The sequence below is a fragment of the Budorcas taxicolor genome, chromosome 11 (genome assembly GCF_023091745.1).
Source record: "Budorcas taxicolor isolate Tak-1 chromosome 11, Takin1.1, whole genome shotgun sequence".
Lineage (NCBI taxonomy): Eukaryota > Metazoa > Chordata > Mammalia > Artiodactyla > Bovidae > Budorcas > Budorcas taxicolor.
In genome coordinates, this window is record NC_068920.1 from 63,667,938 (window position 1) to 63,691,151 (window position 23,214).

Here is a 23,214-nt window from a genome sequence, read left to right on the forward strand (position 1 = left end):
TTCTCAAGCCACTGGGCCAACCCAACCCACTGGCAGCAGACTCCACAATTAAGAGGAACGATGACCCTCTAGCCTGCAGAAAGCAGACTGTAAACACAGCACACTAAATAAAATGAAAAGACAAAGAAATACCCACCAGGTGAAAGAATATGAAAAAACCACCAAACCAAACCAAAGATTAAGAAACAGGGAGTCTACCTGAAAAAGAATTCAGAATCATGATAGTAAAGATGATACAAAATCTTGAAAACAAAATGGAGATACAGGTAAACAGACTAGAGACACAGATTGAGAAGACGTAAGAAATGTTTAACAAGGACCTAGAAGGAATAAAGAACAGCCAATCAGGAATGAACAATGTAATAACTGAGATGAGAAATACTCTGGAGGGAACCAACAGTCAAGTAATTGAGGCAGAAGAAAGGATAAGTGAGCTGGCAGATAGAACGGTATAAATAAATGAAACAGCGCAAAAGAGCAAAGACTAGAAAGAAATGAGGACAGCCTCAGAGACCTCTGGGACAATGTTAAGTGCCCCAACATTCGAATCATCGGCATTCCAGAAGACAATAGAAGGAAAGGGCATGATAAAGTACTGGAGACAACAGTCGAAAACTTACCTAAAATGGGGAAGGAAATAGCCACCCAACTCCAAGAACAGAGTCTCATACAGGATAAACCCAAGGAGAAACACACCAAGACACACATTAATCAAACTAACAAAAATTAAACACAAAGAATAAGTGTTAAAAGTAGCAAGGGAAAAGCAACAAATAACACACAAGGGGATCCTCATAAGGACAGCAATCGATCTTTCAACAGGAACTCTGCAGGCCAGAAACAAACGGCAGGTTATATTTAAGTGATGAAAGGAAAAAGCAACCAAGATTACTTGACTCAACAAAGATCTCAGTCAGATTTAAAGAAGAAATCAAAAGCTTTATAGACAAGCAAAAGCTAACAGAATTCAGCACCACCAAATCAGCACTTCAACAAATGCTAAAAGGTTTTCTCTTGACAGGAAACATGGAAAAGGTCTATAAAACAATAAAGTAAATGGTAATGGGATCATGCTTATCAATAATTACCTTAAACATAAGTAGGTTAAATGCTCCAACCAAAGACAAAGACTGGCCGAATGGATACAAAAGCAAGGCCCCTATATGATGCTGCCTACAAGAGACCCACCCCAAACCAAGGGACACATACGAACTGAAAGTGAGGGGGTGGAAAAGATAGCTCACCCAAATGGAGACCCAAAGAAAGCTGGAGTAGCAATACTCTTATCAGATAAAATACTTCAAAATAAAAACTGTTATAAGAGACAAAAAAGGATACTACATAATGATCAAGGGGTCAGTCCAAGAAAAAAGATGTAACATTTATAAATATATATGCACCCAACATAGGAACATCTCAATACATAAGGCAAGTTCTAACAGTTATTAAAGGGGAAACTGACAGTAACACAAAAATGTTGGGGGACTTTAATATCCCACTCACACCAATGGACAGATTGTCCAGACAGAAAATTAACAAGCTTTAAGTGATACATTGGGCCACACAGACCTAATCGGTATCTGCAGAGCATTTCACCCCAAAACAATGCATTTCACTTTTTTCTCAAATGTGCATGGAACATTCTCCAGGATAGATCACATCTTGGGCCACAAATCAAGCATTGGTGAGTTTAAAAAAAACTGAAATCATTTCAAGAACTTTTTCTGATCACAATACTGTAAGATTAGATATCAACTACAGGAAAAGAAAACTATAAGGAAACACAAACATATGGAGGCTAACCAACACGCTTCTGAATAACCAACAGATCACTGACGAAATGAAAAAGGAAGTCAAAATATGCATAGGAACAAACAACAATGAAAACACAACAACCCAAAGCCTATGGACTCAGCAAAGCAGTGCTAAGAGGGAGGTTCACAGCAATACAAGCCTGGCTCAAGAAACAAGAGAAAATCAAACAAACCACCTAACCTTACCCCTAAAGAAACTAGAAAAAGAACAATAAAACCCCAAAGTCAGCAGAAGGAAAGAAATCATAAAAATCAGCAGAAATAAATAAAAAGCTATCGAGAAGATAAACTAAACAGACAAACCGTTAGCCAAACTCACCAAGATACAAAAGAGGGAGATGAGTCAAACCAAGAAAACTAGAAATGAAAACGGAGAAATTGATTACAACAGACAACACACAAATACAAACAAACATAAGCTACTATGAGCAACTATAGGCCAAAAAAATGGACAACTTGGAAGAAATGGACAAATTCTTAGAAAAGTATAACCTTCCAAAATTCAACCAGGAAGAAACAGAGATTCACAAGCATGGAAAACAGAACTATAATCAAAAATCTTCCAACAAACAAAAGCCCAGGACCAGATGGCTTCACAGGTGAATTCTACCAAAAATTTCAAGAAGAGCTAATGCCTATCCTTCTCAAACTCTTCCAGAAAATCGCAGAGGAAGGAAAACTTCCAAACTCATCCTACAAGGCCACATGAATCACTCTGATAGCAAAACCAGATGAAGATGCCACACACAAAAAATGAATACTACAGGCCAATATCACTGATGAACATAGATGCAAAAATCCTCAACAAATTCTGGCAAACAGAATCCAATGACATATTAAAAAGATCATACATCATGATCAAGTGGGCTTTAGTCCAAGGATGTAAGAACTCTTCAATGTTCACAAATCAATCGATGTGATATACCATATCAACAAATTGATAAATAAAAACCATATGATTATTTCCATAGATGCAGAGAAAGCCTTTTACAAAATTCAACACTCATTTATGATAAAAATTCTCCAGAAAGTAGGCACAGAAGGGACATACCTCAAGATAGTAAAAGCTGTATACAACAAACCCACAGCAAACATTATCCTCAACGGCTAAAACTTGAAAGCATTTCCTCGAAAATCAGGGACAAGACAAGGGTGCCCACTCTCACTACTGCTCCTCAACATAGCTTTGGAAATCCTAGCCACAGCAGTCAGAGAAGAAAAAGAAGTAAAAGGAATCCAGGATGGGAAAGTAGAAGTAAATCTCTCACAGTGTGCAGATGACGTGATTCTTTACATAGAAAACCCCAAAGATGCCAGCAGAAAATAACCAGAGCTAATCAATGAATGTAGTAAATTCAAAAGCTATAAAATGAATACACAGAAATCCCTTGCATTCCTATACACCAACAATGAAAACAGAAAGAAAAATAAAGAAAACAATCCCATTCACCACTGCACTGAAAAGAATAAAATATTTAGACATACAGACACTGTAGAACACTGATGAAAAAAAATCAAAGATAACACAAATAGATGGAGAAATACCATGTTCTTGGATTGGAAGAATCAATAGAGTGAAAATGAATATACTACCCAAAGCAATCTATAGATTCAATGCAATCCCTATCAAACTACCAATGGTATTTTTCACAGAATTAAAACCAATACTTTCACAATTTGTATGAGCTACAAAAGATCCAAAATAGCCAAAGCAATCTTGAGAAAGAAGAATGGAACCGGAATCAACTTTCCCAACTTCAGACTATACTACAAAGCTACAGTCATCAAGACAGTACTGGCACAAAGACAGAAATACAGATCAATGGAACAAAATAGAAAGTTCGGAGATAAATCCACACCTATGGACACCTTATCTTTGACAAAGGAAGCAAAAATATACAATGGAGAAAAGACAGTCTCTTCAACAAGTGGAACTGGGAAAATTGGTCAGCTATGTTTAGAAGAATGAACTAGAATGGTTGCTAACATCACACACAAAAATAAACTCAAAATGGATTAAAGACCTAGATGTAAGACCAGAAACTATAAAGCTCTTAGACAAAAACAGAACACTCTGACTCACCTCCCAGAGTAATGCAAATAAAAAATAAATAAACAAATGCGACCTAATTAAACGTAAAACCTTTTGCACAATGAAGGAAGCTATAAACAAGGTGAAAAGACAGCCCTCAGAAAGGGAGAAAGCAATAGCAAATGAAACAACTGACACGGGACTAATCTCCAAAATATATTTAGCAGCTCAATAAAGGAAAAATGAACAACCCAATCAAAAAGTGGGCAAAAGACCTAAACAGACGTTTCTCCAAGAAGACATACAGATGGCTAGTAAGCACATGAAAAGATGCCTGACGTTTCTCATCATTAGAGAACTGCAAATCAAAAACACAATGAGGTATTATCTCACATGGGTTGGGATGTCCATCATCAAAAAGTCTACCAACAATAAATGCTGTAGAGGATATGCAGAAAAGGGAACCCTCTTACACTGTTGGTGGAGAGCAGTGTGGAGATTCCTCAAAAACCAGGAATAGAACTGCCATGCAACCCAGCAATCTCACTGCTGGGCATTAAGCCCCAAGGAAACGAGAACTGAAAGTACCCCAGTGTTCACTGCGGCACTGTTTCTAATAGCCAGGACATGGACGCAGCCTAGATGTCCACTGGCAGATGAATGGATAAGGAAGTTGTAGTGCATATACACAATGGAGTATTACTCAGTTATAAAAACTAATGCACTTGAGTCAGTTCTAATGAGGTGGATGAAGCTGGAGTCGATTATACAGAGTGAAGTACATCAGAAAGAGAAAGACAAATACTGTATATTAACACATATATATGGAATTTAGAAAGATGGTACCAACAATCCTACCTGCAGGGCAACAAAGGAGAGAGATGTAAAGAACAGACTTTTGGACTCAGTGGGAGAAGGCGAGGATGGGAGGACTTGAAAGAATAGCATTGAAACATATATATTACTATATGTAAAACAGATGACCAGTGCAAGTTTGATGCATGAAGCAGAGCACCCAAAGCTGGCGCTCTGGGACAACCTAGAGGGACAGGGTGGGGAGGTGGGAAGGGGATTCAGGATGGGGCGGACACATGTATGTCTATGGCCAATTCATGTTGATATATGGCAAAAACCATCACAATACTGTAATTATCCTCCAATTAAAATAAATTAATTTTTTAAAATAAAAATAAAAACATAAGAAGCAAAGAACAAACAAACAAAAGCTAGAGGAGGTGATGGAATTCCAGCTGAGCTATTTAAAATCTTAAAAGATGATGCTATTAAAGTGATGCACTCAGTATGTCAGCAAACTTGGAAAACTCAGCAATGGGTAAAGGACCAGGAAAGATCAGTTTTCATTCCAATCTCAAAGAAAGGCAATGACAAAAATGTTCAAACTACCAAACAATTGCACTCAGTTCACTAGCTAGTAAGGTTATGCTCAAAATCTTTCAAGCTAGGCTTCAGCACTACATGAACCGAGAATTTCAAGATGTACAAGCTGGGTGTAGAAAAGGAACCAGAGATCAAATTGCCAATATTCGTTGGCTCATAAAGCAAGGGGGTTCCAGAAAAACATCTACTTCTGCTTCATTGACTATGATAAACCTCTGACTCTGTGGATCACAACAAACTGTGGAAAATTATTAAAGAGATGGGAATACCAAATCCCCTTAATGTTAGGACCTAGCCGGCGCCATGACAGGCTTCAGGGGCCACGGTAGGCCTAAATCTCCTTCACAGAAGGGATGAGTCACTGCCCAGGAGGAACTGAGATCACCTCCTGCCGACACCGAAGACTTGGCCAATCAGTATGCTCCCTGTAGCCTGGTTCAAGCCTATCAGGATGAGGATGAACCTCCCCCAAGAAAGGCCACGCCTCCAAAAATCTAGCCAATTAGTAAAGACCAGGAAACTCCTGCAGCCAATAAGCCCTTGCCAACTCCCTGTCTTTGTCCTAAACCTATAAATACTGCTGTAATCCAGGGCTCGGCTCTTGTTCTACTCCACTGTGTTGGATGTGACGGGAGCCCTGGCTCGAGCTAGCAGTAAACCCCTTTATGCTTTTGCTTTGCTGTGGATGTCTTATTCTCTCAGTTTTGGGGACTCGGACACCGGGCATAACACTTACCTGTCTTCTGCTGTCTCCTAAGAAACCTGTATGCAGGTCAGAAAGCAACAGTTAGAACCAGCCAAGGGGAGAAAAGATGGTGGAAGCGTAGGTGGACGTGGAGTCCATCTCTCTCCATGGACACATCAGGAACACACCCTCAGACACAGAAGCACGTGCAGAACACCAGCTGAGAGCGGGCAGGAGTGCCTGCCACTGGGAAAGAATACACAGAGCCACGCAAAACTCAGCAGGACGAAGGAAGGAGGGGGAAACAGGAGAGTCAGGAGAGTTAGCAGGACTGGACCTGCCCTCAGTGGGTGGGGGAACTGAAGCAAGGGTCTGACCCTCACATCGGGGTAACTCTTTGTGTCAGAGGAGAAACATTTGATGCTGAGAGTGAAGCAGCTGATCTGCGACAGTCTAAATGGAATGAGAATCGCACAGACTTGCTGCAGCCATACACACCCCAGACAGGACCCCTAGAAGGCACAGTGGCTGGGAGCTGGAGCGCAGGGATTGTAGAGCAATCCCAGGGCGCGGATTTCTGTTGACTGTGGGGAGACAGCCCGAAGGGAGGTGAGGAGATTGTGGTGGGAAAAGCCTGTGGAGGAAAACCAGCCACTGAGGGAACGCAACAAGCTCAGTCGTGTGTAGGGGATGGAGCCATCACCGTAGCATCTCTCTCGCTACATGCCAACACCAGTAGCTGAACAATAGAGACACCGGCCCTTCAAGCTCTTGACTCGGGAAACAAGGGAAGGACTCCAGCCAGGGGAGTCCCTTTATGTGCCTGACTTGGGGAGCTACGGAAAAGGACCCAAGCCAGGGAGCCCTCTAAGACGACCCACATGCAGAGGCGGAGATCAAACCCAACTGAAACCAGGGCACCCTGGCTAAGGAAGAAGACCCAAAGCCTTCCCACTAGCTGTACAAACTGTGGATTAAATCCGTACAATCAGCTACGCAGACTCTGTATCTATGGAATATATAAAAGGACGTTGAGAACTCTCTCAAAAGAAAATGCACGTGCGTTCTGACAGCTGTGGACACTGGAGGCAAGAACACACAGGAGTAGGACCAGATGTGAGTCTGAGCTGCCCCCACAGCAGACCCAGACACCAGCCCAGTGCTGGCGTGCATTCTAGGGAGGCAAGGTGGGCTGTGACTCCCAACGAGGGAAAGGATGCTGATGGCAGAGACTCAAGAAAGACATTTATTATGCTTATACTTTGACTGTTCTGTGGTTGCTTCTGGATTTTTTTTTCTTTTTCATTGGATTTTTTTTAAATTTTTCATCTGCTGTTGTATCCGTTGACTTTATTAGCACTCTTAGCTCTATTTAAGCTTTTCAGAACTTTTAAAATCACACTCTCTATTTCTGTTACATACTTCTGCCTCTACATCGGCCTTTCATGCTTCTGTGGAGTTTTCTTTTTTCTCTTCTTCTCTTTTTCCCCTATCCTTTTCCTTTAAGTTCAGCTTTCAAATTTTAAAATGTCACTGCTCTCTCTACACGTATTCCTTCATTTGCTCTCCTCCTGCTCTGTCCCCGCTGCGGCTAACCTTCACTGCGTCTTCTTCATCTGCCTCTATCTAGCCTCGCACTCCTACTCTCTTTCTCTCACCGCGCGTGTTAGTTTGTTTTTGTTGGTTTAATCCCCAGTTTGCACCTTGCTTTAGTTTGTTTTCCAGTTTGTGCATTAGGTTACTTTCGTTCTTAACTGATGGATATTATTTTTGGTTTCCTCTGTTCATGGGTCAATCCATTGTACTTTATTTTTTTTGGACCGTTTGGCTTTGCTTATGGGTGTATATTTATGTATGTATATTCCATTATTTTAGTTAGCAATTGCCTGATTTTATAACTGACCTTTGTCTGTGGTGTGTCTTTTGTTTCTCGTTTTTGTGTTATTTGTTTTAATCCCATTTAATGTCACAACAAACTACCTGTGGAATGTCCATTCCCAGCAAGTGGTCAAGCCCTGACCTTTGGCGTGGGAGCGCTGACTCCAAGGCCCTAGACTACCAGGGAACTCGTGACCCCAGGGAGCATCAAACAAAGAGCTCCCACAAAGCCAGCACGTGCACACAAGACCCAGCACCGCCCAGCTGCCAAAAGAGCCCTGCGCGGGACGCCTCATCCAAACAGTAAACAGGACAGAAATACAAACCACCTCACTCAGCCCTGCCGTGGGTGGGGAGACAACTGACGTCCCTCTACCGGAACACGAGCACATGTCACGCCCTACACAAAACTTACACAAACCACTGGACCGACCTCAGGAGGGCAGAAGCCAAAAGGAAGAAAGAATTCAACCTGAAAGTCTCAAAAACAGATACCTCAAACACAGTAAGTTAAAAAAAAAGAAAAATGAAAAGAAAGAGAAGTTCTGTGCAAATGAAGAAACAACCTAGAAACACACAAGTCCAAATAAATGAAGAGAAAGCAGGCAAACTACCTGAAAAAGAACTCAGGATAATGGCAGCGCAGGTGATCCAAAACCTCAAAAGTAGAATCGAGAAAATGCAAGAATCAATTAACAAAGACCTAGAAGAAATAGAGAATGAACATACAGAGACAAATGACACAATTACTGAAATTAAAAATACTCCAGAAGGAAGCAATAGCAGAATACCTAAGCCAGAAGGACAGCCAAGTGACCTAGAAGATAGAATCGTGGAAATAACTGCCAAAGAGCAGAATAAAGTAAAAGGAATGAAAATAATTGAGGATAGTCTCAGAGACCTCTGGGACAATATTAAACACACCAACATTCGAGTTATAGGGAATCCAGAAGAAGAAAAGGAAAAGGAAGGGTATGAGAAAAATTTTTAAGACAGTCTAGTTGAAAATTTCCCCAACATGGAAAACAAAATAGTCAATCAAGTCTAAGAAATACAAAGAGTTCCATACAGGATAAACCTAAGGAGAAACATGCCAAGACACATACTAATCAAACTAACAAAGACTAAACACAAAGAAAGAATGTTTAAAGCAGCAAGGGAAAAGCAACAAGTAACATACAAAGGAAATCCCACAGGTTTAACAGCTGATCTTTCAGCAGAAAATCTGCAGTCCAGAAGTGATATATTTAAAGTAACGAAAGGGGAAACGTCTACAACCAAGATTACTCTACCCAACAACGGTCTCATTCAAAATTGATAGCAAAATCAAAAACCTTACAGACATGGAAAAGTTAAGATAACTTAGTGCCACCAAACCAACATTACAACAGATGTTAAAAGGACTTATACAGACAGGAAGTGCAAGAGAAGAGAAAGATCTACAAAAACAAACCCCAAACAGTTAAGAAAATGGCAATAGGAACGTATATATCAACAATTACTTTGAATGTAAATGGATTAAATGCTCCTACCAAAAGACACAGACTGGCTGAATGGATACATTCAAGACCCATATATATGCTGTCAACAAGAAACCCACTTCAGACCTAAACACACATACACACTGAAAGGAAGAGGATTGAAAAATATATTCCATGCAAGTGGAAATCAAAAGAAAGCTAGGGAAGCGATCCTCATATCAGACAACATAGACCTAAAAGTAAAGAATATTACAAGAGATAAAGGACACTACATAATGATCACGGTATCAATCCAGAGGGAAGACATGACAATTGTAAATATCTATGCACCCAATACAGGAGCACCTCAATACATAAGACAAACACAACTAGACATAAAAGGAGAAATTGACTGTAACACATAATAGTAGGAGACTAACACCCCACTCACACCAACGGACAGATCATCAAAACAGAAAATTAATAAGGAGACACAAGCCTTAAATGACACATTAGACCAGGTGGATCTCACTGGTATCTTCAGGACATTCCATTCAAATGCAGAAGAATACACTTTCTTCTCAAGTGCACATGGAACATTCTCCAGGATAGACCACATCTTGGGTCACAAGTCAAGCCTCAGTAAATTTAAGACTAGATATCAATTACAAGAAAATGACTAAAAACACAAACACATGGAGATTAAACAATACGCTTCCAAATAACGAACAGGTTACTGAAGAAATCAAAAGGGAAATAAAAAATTCCCAGAAACAAATGACAATGAAAACTTGGTAACTCAAAACCTATGGCTGCAGCAAAAGCAGTTCTAAGAGGGAAGTTTATACAATACAGCCCTACCTCGAGAAACAAGAAAAACAGTGAGTAGAGAACTTTACACCTAGAACAACTGGAAAAAGAACAGCAACAAAAACCAAAGTTAGCAGAAGGAAAGAAAGCATAAAGGTCAGAGCAGAAATAAACGAGGAGGAAATTTAAGAAACAATAGTGAAGATTAATAGAACTAAAAGCTGGTTCTTTGAGAAGATAAACAAAATTGACAAAGCTTCAGCCAGACTCATCAAGGAAAAAAGAGAGGAATCAAATCAACAAAATTAGAAAAGAAGGAGGAGAGGTTACAACAGACAATGCAGAAATACAAAGGATTATAAGACACTATTATGAGTAACTATACGGCAATAAAACGGACGGCCTGGAAGAAATGGACAGGTTTTTAGAAAAGTTTGATCATACAAGACTGAACCAAGAGAAACAGAAATTATGAACCACCCAATTACAAGCACTGAAATCAAAACTGTGATCAAAAACCTCTCAAAAAACAAAAGCCCATGGCAAGATGCTTTCACAGGTGAATTCTATCAAATATTTAGACAAGAGCTAATGCCTATCCTTCTAAAACTCTTTCAAAAAACTGAAGAGGAAGGAACACATCCAAAAACATTCTACGAGGCCACCATCACCCTGATACTAAAACCAGGCAAAGACAACATAAAAAAAGTAAATTATAGGCCAATATAACTGATGAACATAGATACAAAAATCCTCAACGAATCTCTAGGAAACAGAATTCGATAACACATTTAAAAGCTCATACACCATGATCAAGTTGGGTTTATTCCAGGGATGCAAGGATTCTTCAATATATGCAAATCAATTAATGTGATACACCATATTAACAAATTAAAAGATAAAAACCATATGATAATCTCAATAGATGCAGAAAAGGTCTTTGATAAAATTCAGCACCCATTTATGATAAAAACTCTTGAAAAATGGGCAGAAAAGAACCTACCTCAACTTAATAAAGGCCATATATGATAAGCCCATAGCAAACATTATTCTCAATGGTGAAATGCAGAAAGCATTCCCTCTAAGATCAGATACAAAACGAGGGGTTCCACTCTTACCACTATTATTCACCATAGTTTTATAAGTCCTATCTATGACAATCAGAGAAAAAAAGAAATAAAGGGAATCCAGATCAGAAAAGAATAAATAAAACTGTTTGCAGATGACATGATACTATATGTAGAAAACTCTGAAGAGACTATCAGAAAATTACTAGAGCTAATCAGTGAATTTAGCAAAGTCACAGGATACAAAATCAATACACAGAAATCACTTGCATTCCCCTATACTAACAACAGCAAAAAAAAAAAATCAGAAAGAGAAATTAAGGAATCAATCTCATTCACCACTACAACAAAAAGAATAAAATATCTAGGAATAAACCTACCTAAGGAGACAAATGGAGAAGGAAATGGCAACCCAACCCACTCCACTGTTCTTGCCTGGAGAATCCCAGGGACAGAGGAGCCCGGTGGGCTGCCGCCTATGGGGTCGCACAGAATCAGACATGACTGAAGCGACTACGCAGCAGCAGCAGCAGCAAGGAGACAAAAGAACTGCATACGGAAAATTACAAAACACTGAGGAAAGAAATGAGATGACATAAACAGAGGGAGAGATATTCCATGTCCCTGGGTTGGAAGACTCAACATTGTGAAAATGACTGAACTACCAACTGCAATCTACAGACTCAACAAGATCCCTATCAAATCACCAAAGGCATGTTTCACAGAACTACAACAAAAAATTTCACAATTCATATGGAAACACTAAAGACCCCGAATAGCCAAAGCAGTCTTAAGAAAGATGAAAGAAGCTGGAGGAATCAACCTTCCTGACTTCAGAATACACTACAAAGCTACAGTCATCAAGACAGTATGGTACTGGCACAAAAACAGAAATATAGACCGATGACACAAGAGAGACAGCCCAGAGATTAAACCCATGCACCTATGGGTACCTTATTTTTGACAAAGGAGGCAAGAATATACAATGGGGCAAAGACAGCCTTTTCAATAAATGGTGCTGGGAAAACTGGACAGCTACATGTAAAAGAATGAAATTAGAACACTTCTAACACTAAACACAAAGATAAACTCAAAATGGATTAAAGACCTAAATGTAAGACCAGAATCTATAAAACTCTTAGAGGAAAACATAGGCAGAACACTTGATGACATAAATCAAAGCAAGATACTCTATGACCCACCTCCTAGAGTAATGGAAATAAAAATCAAAACAAGTGGGATCTAATTAAACTTAAAAGCTTTTGCACAGCAAAGTAAACTATAAACAAAGTGAAAAGACAACCCTTAGAAAGGGAGAAAACAATAGCAAATGAAACAACTGACAAAGGATTAATTTACAAATTTACAAAATATACAAGCAGCTCATACAATTCAATGCCAGAAAAACAAACAACCCAATCAAAAAGTGGGGAAAAGATCTAAACAGACATTTCTCCAAAGACATACAGATGGCTAACAAACACATGAAAAGATGCTCAACATCACCCATTATTAGAGAAATGCAAATCAAAACCACAATGACATACCACCTCACAGTAGCCAGAAAAGCCACCATCCAAAAGTCTACAAACAATAAATGCTGGAGAGGGTGTGGAGAAAAGGGAACCCTCCTGCGCTGTTGGTGGGAATGTAAACTGATATAGCCACTATCAAAGATGCTATAGAGTCCTTAAAAAGCTCGGAATAGAACCAATGTATGACCCAGCAATCCCACTACTAGGCATCTACTCTGAGGAAACCAAAACTGAAAAAGACACTGACGTGTGTGCCCCAGTGTTCCCGCAGCATTATTTACAGTAGCTAGAACATGGAAGCAGCCTGGATGTCCACAGACAGATGACTGGGTAAAGAAGCTGTGGTACACATACACAATGGAATGTTACTCAGCCATCAAAACAAACACATCGGAGTCAGTTCTGAGGTGGATGAAACTAGGGCCTATTATGCAGAGTGAAGTTAAGTCAGAAACACAAAGATAAATATTGTATACTAAGGCATATATATGGAATCTAGAAAGATGGTACCAATTAACTTATTTACAGGGCAGCAATGGAGAAACCGACATAGAGAACAGACTTATGGACACAAGGGGCGGGGAGAGGAAGGACAGGGTGAGACGTATGAGAGTAACGTGGAAACTTACATTCCCATATGTATAACAGAACGCCAACGGGAATTTGCTACATGACTCAGCGAACTCAAACGGGTTCTGTAACAGCCTAGGGGGGTGCGATGGGGAGGGAGATAAGAAGGCTCAGGAGGGAGGGGACATATGTATACCTATGGCTGATTCATGTTGATATTTGGCAGAAAACAACAAAATTCTGTAAAGCAATTATACTTCAATTTAAAAATTAATTAATTAAAAACAAAACAAAACAGAACTGGACATGGAACAACACACTGGTTCAAAATTGGTTAAGGAATACAACAAGGCTGTATACTGTCACCCTGCTTATTTAAATTCTATGCACAGTACATCACGCGAAATGCCAGGCTGAATGAAGCACAAGCTGGAATCAAGATTGCTAGGAGAAATATCAACAATGTCAGATATACAGATGATACCACTCTAATGGCAGAAAGTGAACAGGAACTAAAGAGCCTCTTGATGAGGGTGAAAGAAGAGAATGAAAAAGCTGGCTTAAAACTCAACATTCAGAAAACTAAGATCATGGCATCCAGTCCCATTACTTCAAGGCAAATAGAAGGGGGAAAAGTGGAAGCAGTGACAGACTTTATTTTCTTGGGCTCCAAAATCACTGTGGACAGTGACTGCAGCCATGAGGACGCTTGCTCCTTGGAAGAAAAGCAATGACAAACCTAGTCAGCATATTAAAAAGCAGAGACATCACTCTGCCGACAAAGGTCCATACAGCCAAAGCTATGGTTCCTCTAGTCATGTACAGATGGGAGAGCTGGCCCACAGAAGGCTGACGCCGAAGAACCGAGCCTTTTACACCCTTATGCTGGAGAAGACTCTTGAGAGCCCCTGCGCTGCAAGATCAAACCAGCCAATCCTAAAGGAAATCAGCCCTGACTGGAAGGACGTTGGAGGGGCTGGTGCTGAAGCTGAAGCTCTAATACTCTGGCCACCTGACATGAACAGCCAATTCACTGGAAAGGACCCTGATGCTGGGAAAGACTGAAGGCAAAAGGAGAAGGGAGCGGCAGAGGATAAGATGGTTGGATGGCATCACCAACTCATTGGACATGAATCGAAGCAAAATCTGCAAGATATGGGAAGACAGTAGAGCCTGGCATGCTGCAATCCATGGGGCCAGAAAGGACTCAGTGACTGGACAGCAACAAATGTCGGACATAAATCCTAATACTACGTGTTCATTATCTTAAAATATTTTGAACAAATATACGGCCATGAATTGAACTTAACACAAAGGCACTTAAACACATGGGACATGTGGAAGCACCTACAGAAAGTATATGTTACAATTCAGAGAGGCAAGACTAAAATTTAACTACTGTAAAATTTCTTTTTGAATGCCATACCCTCTAATTTGTCTAGTAACTAAACACCCATAAGGACTATTCCATTAAAAAAAAAATCAGAACTGCCCCAGATCAGTTTAGCAGGAGGTTGAAAGTAAATACAAGATATTCCTGCCAGGGTTTCCCTGGTGCCAATGTAGGAGACAAGGGTTCCACCCTGGTCCGGGAAGACCCCACGTGCCGAGAAGCAGCTAAGCACAACTCCTGGAGCCCGTGTCCCAGAGCCCACCCGTCACAACTCCTGAAGCCCAGTCAGTCTAAAGCTAGCACATCTGGAGAGCAGCTTCTGCTTGCCACTAGAGAAAAGCCCACACAGCGAAGACGACGCAGCCCAGCCAAAAACAAACAAATAAAACGGTTTTAAAGAAGCTATTCCTGTCTACACGCGCCTCCAACAGCAGGCAGGGGGTGTGCCCACGCCAGTGTTCCCTGCACTGGGAGCAAGTCGTACAGCGTGGGGGGAGGTGACAGAGGGGAGCAGGGGCAGCGCTGAGGGGGCCCATTTCCCGGGAGCACAAATGCATGCAGTACCACCCAGAAAAAGGAGACTGAACTTGGATTTTCTGCATCACAGGAGGATTAATGACATTAAACTGTCAATTCATGAGGGGAAAAATATCAAAACCTAACTAACACCTTGTTACTATTAAAAAAATAAAAATAAATAAAACGTACTGCTTATGAACATTAGCTTCATGCATTACTTGACAATATACAGGAAGATCATGGAATCTTCCTCATCAAAGAGAGTTCCAATGCGACATGAATCAAGCACCTATGTCTGAGAATAAACACGATTCTGTTCAGCGCTAACTTTAAAAGCCCAGACAGCTACAATCAGGCACTCTAAGAACTGCACAGCTTTAGTGCCGGTTCTCAACACTTCAGGAAAATGCTACTGAGGCTGGCTGGAGTACTGCTTAGTAGAAACCCCTGGTGTTTAAATTCTGCCTGCTCGTCCATCGTCAGGGACTCCCCCTCAAGCAGGTTTGGACACCATAACCCCACCACTACAGTCACTCCCCAGAACCTTTATTTTGCAAGTGCCAGTCACACTCCTAGTCTTCTCTGTGAAAAAAGCTGCAGGATAATACATCTACGGCATTCCCGATCCCAGGAATCTTGGCCACATTCCACTCTTCATGGCTGCTTGGGCCCTAGATTTGAATGGTCATTTACTGGGTTGGCCAAAAAGTTTGTTCAGGTTCTGCAATAGAATGGTATGGAAAAACCTGGACCAAGCTCTTGGCCAACTCAATAGATACCACAGTGAACCTCAAAAGCGAACCAGAACCGAGTAGTAAGCTTCTCTGCACTGTTCCTCCCTCAGACTCTATAATGAGGCTGCAAACACGAACAATGTGGAGAGAAAGGACTACAATTATACAAAAAACTGTAATCTATAAACTGACGCTTCCTTAACACGTATTTAAGATGCCATCTTTTTCACAAGCTTTCAACCCATACTGCCAATTACCTAGTGGGAAGATCCATCTAGATAAAACACCTAGGAGAGAAATGTTACTTCATCTTCCTCCAGCCCCTTAACAATCAATCTTTCATGGCTGAGCTGGATTAACCAGCCATATTGCAGCTGGGCAGCGTCACGTGACTAAGTTCTAGCCAGTGGAATACACTTCGGGGTTGGTCCTGAAGGGACAGGGGCTTGCCCACGCCCCCACTCACTCCACCACGTCACCAGGCTTGATGACGGGGCAGCACGGCACCCTCAGACCGTGAGTGTGAGAGTAACATCCTCTCTCGTCACAGCACCTAACCCCACAGATCAACAGTGTTTAGATCCATGAAAGGCAGGATCAAACTGGACCCCAATTACAGGCACAAGAGCAAAAAAGAGAATTCTCTATGGTATTTTAAGCCAGTGTTATTCCCATCTCTGTAACATTTACCTGAATCTATAAATAATTAATATACTCCCATGCTTATTTGCCTTCTGAGGTCAAGATTGGTGACTCCCAAACATGGCTGTGTCCAAAAGCCAAACTGGGACACTTTTCATTTATAAGGGAGACAGGAGAGCAGTGGAATCTGTACTTTTAAGGGGCTCCATCCCCAATACCAGGTGATTCTGAGAAAAAGCCAGCAATCAGGAAGCTGTTAACAGGGACACAAGGGACATAACTTGTAGATGAGCTTCCTGGGCACAGTTTTCAACCTTTTTGATCCCCCAGGAATCATAAAATCCTAAGAAGTTTATCTGAAAGATGCCTTTTGAATCTGCTTTTTCCTTGGTCTCTTCTCCAGCCCCACTGGAGTTTACATCCTTATCATCATTACCCGGCATTTCTCTGAGCCCCTACAGTTGCTGGACTATCTCACTGCAGCCCCAAAACTAAATACTTTATGTTGAATTCTTCCTTCAAGTGAGGTCCAGAAGCTTTTCAGGTGCGGCTTACTATCTGTCAAAAGACTGGGTTAACTTCCTTACTCAAGGAGCAGAGAAATCAAGAACCGTATCACAAATGTGGCTGCCACAGAGAGCAGGCACAGACTCAGCAGAATTTCCCTTGTTCTGAGTGCCCATGGGGAGGGGTGGAGCTGCCAGTGACGCCATGGGGGAAGGGAGGGCGGCTCCTGGGTTTGCATGACTCAATGTTTTGCCTCACTGCTGCCCCTTCACAGCCCAGCTGAAGTGACCATTCAGGATGGATTTAACACAAACTACAAACGCATTTCCATTTAAAAGACTGTTTCTAAATATAATAACACGTTCTCCTAGTTGACCACATTCAGCAACAAAAAGGCCGGGTACTCTATGGGGGCAAGGAACGTTGAGGTCGTCATCTCTGCCTACAGTTTTCCAGCTTCCCAGAGATCATTTATCTATGCGTCCCTGCAATCAGACTTGGCGCTCAACTGCTTGCTAAATCAACCCATCACCTCAAAAACCAATTCAGTGCTCTCCTTATCACCAGTGTCCTCTTCCCCTTCCCGAGTTTCTTTCCTCAGTCCTCCTCTGCGCCCAAGCTCCTCACTCCGACACACCAGGGCCATCATCCATGGCAACCTTTCTCCTCCTCCAGCCCAGCTTCTGGGTGGCCCACCCACACCTCCCTGACTTCTCTGTACATGCTCTTCTTTCAGAGTCTCCCCACAACCACCAGAGCCTCCACTCCTTTACTTCATCAACTACTGCTGCTGCATCGCTTCAGTCGTGTCCGACCCTGTGCGACCCCATAGATGGCAGCCCACCAGGCTCCCCCATCCCTGGGATTCTCCAGGCAAGAACACTGGAGTGGGCTGCCACTGCCTTTTCTGTCATGAACTACTACTCAACCTTTAAGACTCAGAGCAAAGGTCACCTCCTCTGAGAAGTTTCCAAACTCCCAAGCAAAATAAGCTGCTCTCCCTTGAACACCCAAGGCACTTTGCTCCTCTACTCATTAAACAAGTAGTTACCAAAGCTTACACAGTCCTTCCCTTGTGGCTCAGCTGGTAAAGAATCTGCCTGCAACGTGGCAGACCTGGGTTCGATCCCTGGGTTGGGAATATCCCCTGGAGAAGGGAAAGGCCCCAGTAATCTGGCCTGGAGAATTCCAAGGACTGAACAGTTCATGGGGTCGCAAAAAGTCAGACACGACTCAGCGACTTTCACTTCACACAGCCCCTGCCATCACCAGTGAACCAAACGTAAACCATGAATCAGCACTATCACTGATGTCCATATCTGGGTAGTTGTCTTTCCTTTGAAATAAGGGCAACTTTCTGAAATTACATCTCCAGATGCAAGAATAACCACAAGCAACCTGCTGCAGGGCTGGCAGCAGTGAGCGCAGCAGCGTCTGCAACGGACCTTTGTACGAAGGAGGTTGCCATTATCTTCATTACCTCCACCACAGTTTGGCCTCAGGTCAAATGACACAGACTCGATTATCAACAGAAAATTGGATTAAAGACTTATTGAGCATGGCCCCACCCATCAGAACAAGACCCAGTTTCCCCCTCAGTCAGTCTCTCCCATCAGGAAGCTTCCATAAGCCTCTAATCCTTCTCCATCAGACGGCAGACAGAATGAAAACCACAATCACAGAAAACGAACCAATCTGATCACATGGACCACAGCCTTGTCTCACTCAATGAAATTATGAGCCATGCCCTGTGGGGCCACCCAAGACGGACAGGTCATGGTGGAGAGGTCTGACAAAATGTGGTCCACTGGAGAAGGGAATGGCAAACCACTTCAGTATTCTTGCTTTGAGAACCCCATGAACAGTATGAAAAGGCAAAAAGATAGGACACTGAAAGAGGAACTCCCCAGATTGGTAGGTGCCCAATATGCTACTGGAGATCAGTGGAGAAATAACTCCAAAAAGAATGAAGGGATGGAGCCAAAGAAAAAACAACACCCAGTTGTGAATGTGACTAGTGATAGAAGCAAGGTCCGATGCTGTAAAGAGCAATACTGTACAGGAACCGGAATGTTAGGTCCATCAATCAAGGCCAACTACAAGTGGTTAAAAAGGAGATGGCAAGTGTGAACACTGACATTTTAGGAATCAGCGAACTAAAATGGACTGGAATGGGTGAATTTAACTCAGATGACCATTGTATCTACTACTGTGGGCAAGAATTCCTTGGAAGAAATGAAGTAGCCATCACAGTCAACAAGAGTCTGAAATGCAGTACTTGGGTGCAATCTCAAAAACGACAGAATGATCCCTGTTTCCAAGGCAAACCATTCAATATCACGGTAATACAAGCCTATGCCCCAATGAGTAACGCTGAAGAAGCTGAAGTTGAGCAGTTCTATGAAGACCTGCAAGACCTTCTAGAACACCCAAAAAAGTTATCCTTTTCATTAAAGGGGACAGGAATGCAAAAGTAGAAAGTCAAGAAACACCTGGAGTAACAGGCAAATGTGGCCTTGAAGTACAGAATGAAGAAGGCAAAGGCTAAATAGAGTTTTGCCAAGAGAACATACTGGTCATAGCAAACACCCTCTTCCAACAACACAAGAGAAGATTCTACACGTGGACATCACCAGATGGTCAACACCAAAATCAGATTGATTATATTCTTTGCAGCCAAAGATGGAGAAGCTCTAACAAGACTTCTGACTCTAGCAAGTCAGCAAAAACAAGACTGGGAGCTGACTGTGGCTCAGATCATGAACTCCTTATTGCCCAATTCAGACTTAAATTGAAGAAAGTAGGGAAAACCACTAGACCATTCAGGTATGACCTAAATCAAACCCCTTATGATTATACAGTGGAAATGACATATAGATTCAAAGGATTCGATCTGATAGAGTGCCTGAAGAACTATGGACAGAGGTTTGTGACATTGTACAGGAAGCAGTGATCAAGACCATCCCCAAGAAAAAGAAATGCAAAAAGGCAAAATGGTTGTTGGAGGAGGTCTTAAAAATAGCTGTGAAAAGAGACGCAAAAGGCAAAGGAGACATATCCATTTGAATGCAGAGTTCCAAAGAATATCAAGGAGAAATAAGAACGCTTTCCTCACTGATCAGTGCAAAGAAACAGAGGAAAACAATAGAATGGGAAAGACTAGAGATCTCTTCAAGAAAGTTAGGGATACCAAGGGAACATTTCATGCAAAATGGGCTCAATAAAGGACAGAAATGGTATGGACCTAACTAAAATAGAAGATATTAAGAAGAGGTGGCAAGAATACACAGAAGAACTATACAAAAAAGATCTTCACAACCCAGATAATCATGATGGTGCAATCACTCACCTAGAGCTGCTGCTGCTGCTGCTAAGTCACTTCAGTTGTGTCCGACTCTGTGCGACCCCATAGACAGCAGCTCACCAGGCTCCCCCGTCCCTGGGATTCTCCAGGCAAGAACACTGGAGTGGGTTGCCATTTCTTCTCCAATGCATGAAAGTGAAGTCGCTCAGTTGTGTCCGACTCTTAGCGACCCCATGGACTGCAGCCTACCAGGCTCCTTCGTCCATGGAAGTGGGGTGCCATTGTCGTCACCTAGAGCTAGACATCCTAAAATGTGAAGTCAAGTGGGCCTTAGGAAGCATCACTACAAACAAAGTTAATGGAGAGGATGGAATTCCAGTTGAGCTATTTCAAATCCTAAAAGATGATGCTGTGAAAGTGCTGCACTCAATATGCCAACAAATTTGGAAAACTCAGCAGTGGCCATAGGACTGGAAAAGGTCAGTTTTCATTCCAATCCCAAAGAAAGGCAATGCCAAAGAATGCTGAAATTACCGCACAATTATACTTATCTCACACACTAGCAAAGTAATGCTCAAAATTCTCCAAGCCAGGCTTCAACAGTACGTGAACCATGAACTTCCTGATGATCAAGCTGGATTTAGAAAACGCAGAGATCAAACTGCCAACATCTGTTTGATCATGGAAAAATGAGAGAGTTCCAGACAAACATCTAATTCTGCTTTACTGACTATGCCAAAGCCTTTGACTGGGTGGATCACAATAAACTGAAAAATTCTAAAGAAATGGGCATACCAGACCATCTAACCTGTCTCCTGAGAAACCTGTGTGCAGGTCAAGAAGTTAGAACTGGACATGGAACAACAGACTGGTTCCAAATCAAAAAAGGAGTACATCAAGGCGATATATTGTCATCCTGCTTATTTAACTTCTATGCACAGGATATCATGAGAAATGCTGGACTAGATGAAGCACAAGCTGGAATCAGGATTGCTGGGAGAAACAGCAATAATCTTAGATATGCATATGACACCACACTTCTGGAAGAAAGCAAAGAATCAAAGAGCCTCTTGAAGAAAGTGAAAGAGGAGACTGAAAAAGTTGGCTTAAAGCCCAACATTCAGAAAACTAAGATCATGGCATCTGGTCCCATCACTTCATGGCAAATAGATGGGGAAACAATGGAAACAGTGACAGGTTTTACTTGGGGGGCTCCAAAATCACTGCAGATGGTGACTTCAGCCATGAAATTAAAAGACGCTTACTCCTTGGAAGGAAAGCTACGACCAACCTAGACAGCATATTAAAAAGCAGAAACATTACTTTGCCAACAAAGGTCTATCTAGTAATAGCTTTGGTTTTTTTAGTAGTCAGGTATGGATGTGAGAACTGGACTATAAAGAAAGCTGAGCACCAAAGAATTGATGCTTTTGAACTGTGGTGTTGGAGAAGATTCTTGAGAGCCCTTTGGACAGCAAGGAGATCCAAGCAGTCCATCCTGAAGGAAATCAGTCCTGAATATTCATTGGAAGGACGATGCTGAAGCTGATAATCCAATACTTTGGCCACCTGATGCGAAGAACCGGCTCACTGGCAAAGACCTGATGCTGGGAATGATTGAAGGCAGGAGGAGAAGGGGACAACAGTGGTTGAGATGGCTGGATGGCTTCACCGACTCAATGGACATGAGTTTGAGTAAACTCCGGGAGTTGGTGATGGACAACGCAGGCTGGAATGCTTGTCTATGGGGTCGCAAAGAGTTGGACACGACTTAGCAACTGAACTGAATTGAACGCCAGAATCCAGGTTTGCCAGTCGACTTTGAACTTCACTGGGCTTCCCAGATGGCGCTAGTGGTAAAGAACCACTAGCCAACCACTTGCCAACGCAGGAGATACAAAAGACACGGGTTCGATCCCAGGTCGGGAAGATCCCCTGGAGGCGGGCACGACAACCCACTCCAGTATTCTTGCCTGGACCATCCCATGGACAGAGGAGCCTAGAGGGGTAGGGTCTACGGGGTCGCAAAAAGTAGGAAACGACTTAAGGCACGCATGATATCAGATTGGCTCCAGAGAAGACCTGTGGCTGTACTGAGGGAAAGACAGCAAATTCCTGTCTCCCATCACAGCACCTAAAACCACAAGTTCAACGGTAGGGGGCGCAAGATACAAAGCGGTGAAAATAAAAAAGCTGCCTCTTACAGCTTATCCTGGAATACACAGAACTCAGCAAGTTCAGACCAGCACAAAGTAAATACAGCATCTATTCAGCCACAACTGAACTGAGAAAGGAGGTTTCACGAGGCAACACAGTGTGGCAAGTTCATGTAATTATGTGCTAATTTACTGGTTCTCATTTTCGAGGGCTCCAGAAACCTGTGATACTCTCCTATATGCCTCCAGAACCCAGGAGAGCAGCAGCATTTCGTGTTTCTGCACCCGAGATGGTTTAAACTTTACAAAAACCCAACGGGGCAGCACCGTTTTCTCCAATTTCACCATTGGGAAGTCAGGTTCCGACAGTGGACTCGTCCAAGTTCATTAAGTCGGTGGAGAACTAGGACCGCGAACTCGGAGGCACGACTCAGCCATCACTGGGGCCCGCCAGGGACCCTCCGCCAGCCTCGCCTCCCCGCTTCGGGCCTCGGTCATCCGAGCACCCGGCCGCGCTACCTTGAGCACGCAGTCAGACTGGAGCAGACACAAGCCCAGATCCTCCTTCACGCCCGCGCACGCGCCGCCCTCAGGCTTGTCCTCGTAATACCGGGGCATGACTGCGCCTCCAGCTGGCCGCGGCCTCCACCCTCTCCTTCCGAGACGGCCCAGACGCCTCAGGACTCCAGTGACGCCGCGGCGGGCGGAAC

The 23,214-nt window shown here is 42.5% G+C and overlaps 1 protein-coding gene across 1 annotated transcript in view; it reads right to left on the reverse strand.

Annotated features, from left to right (window-relative positions):
* The window catches only part of LOC128056406 (cytochrome c oxidase assembly factor 5), a 32,876-nt gene extending 9,677 nt beyond the window's left edge, over nt 1–23,199 (reverse strand). Inside the window, exon 1 of the mRNA XM_052649168.1 lies at nt 23,024–23,199. Coding sequence (XP_052505128.1) covers nt 23,024–23,122 — 99 coding nt within the window. The 5' untranslated portion in view covers nt 23,123–23,199. The remainder of the gene's footprint in view (nt 1–23,023) is intronic.
* Nucleotides 23,200–23,214: the final 15 nt, after the last annotated feature.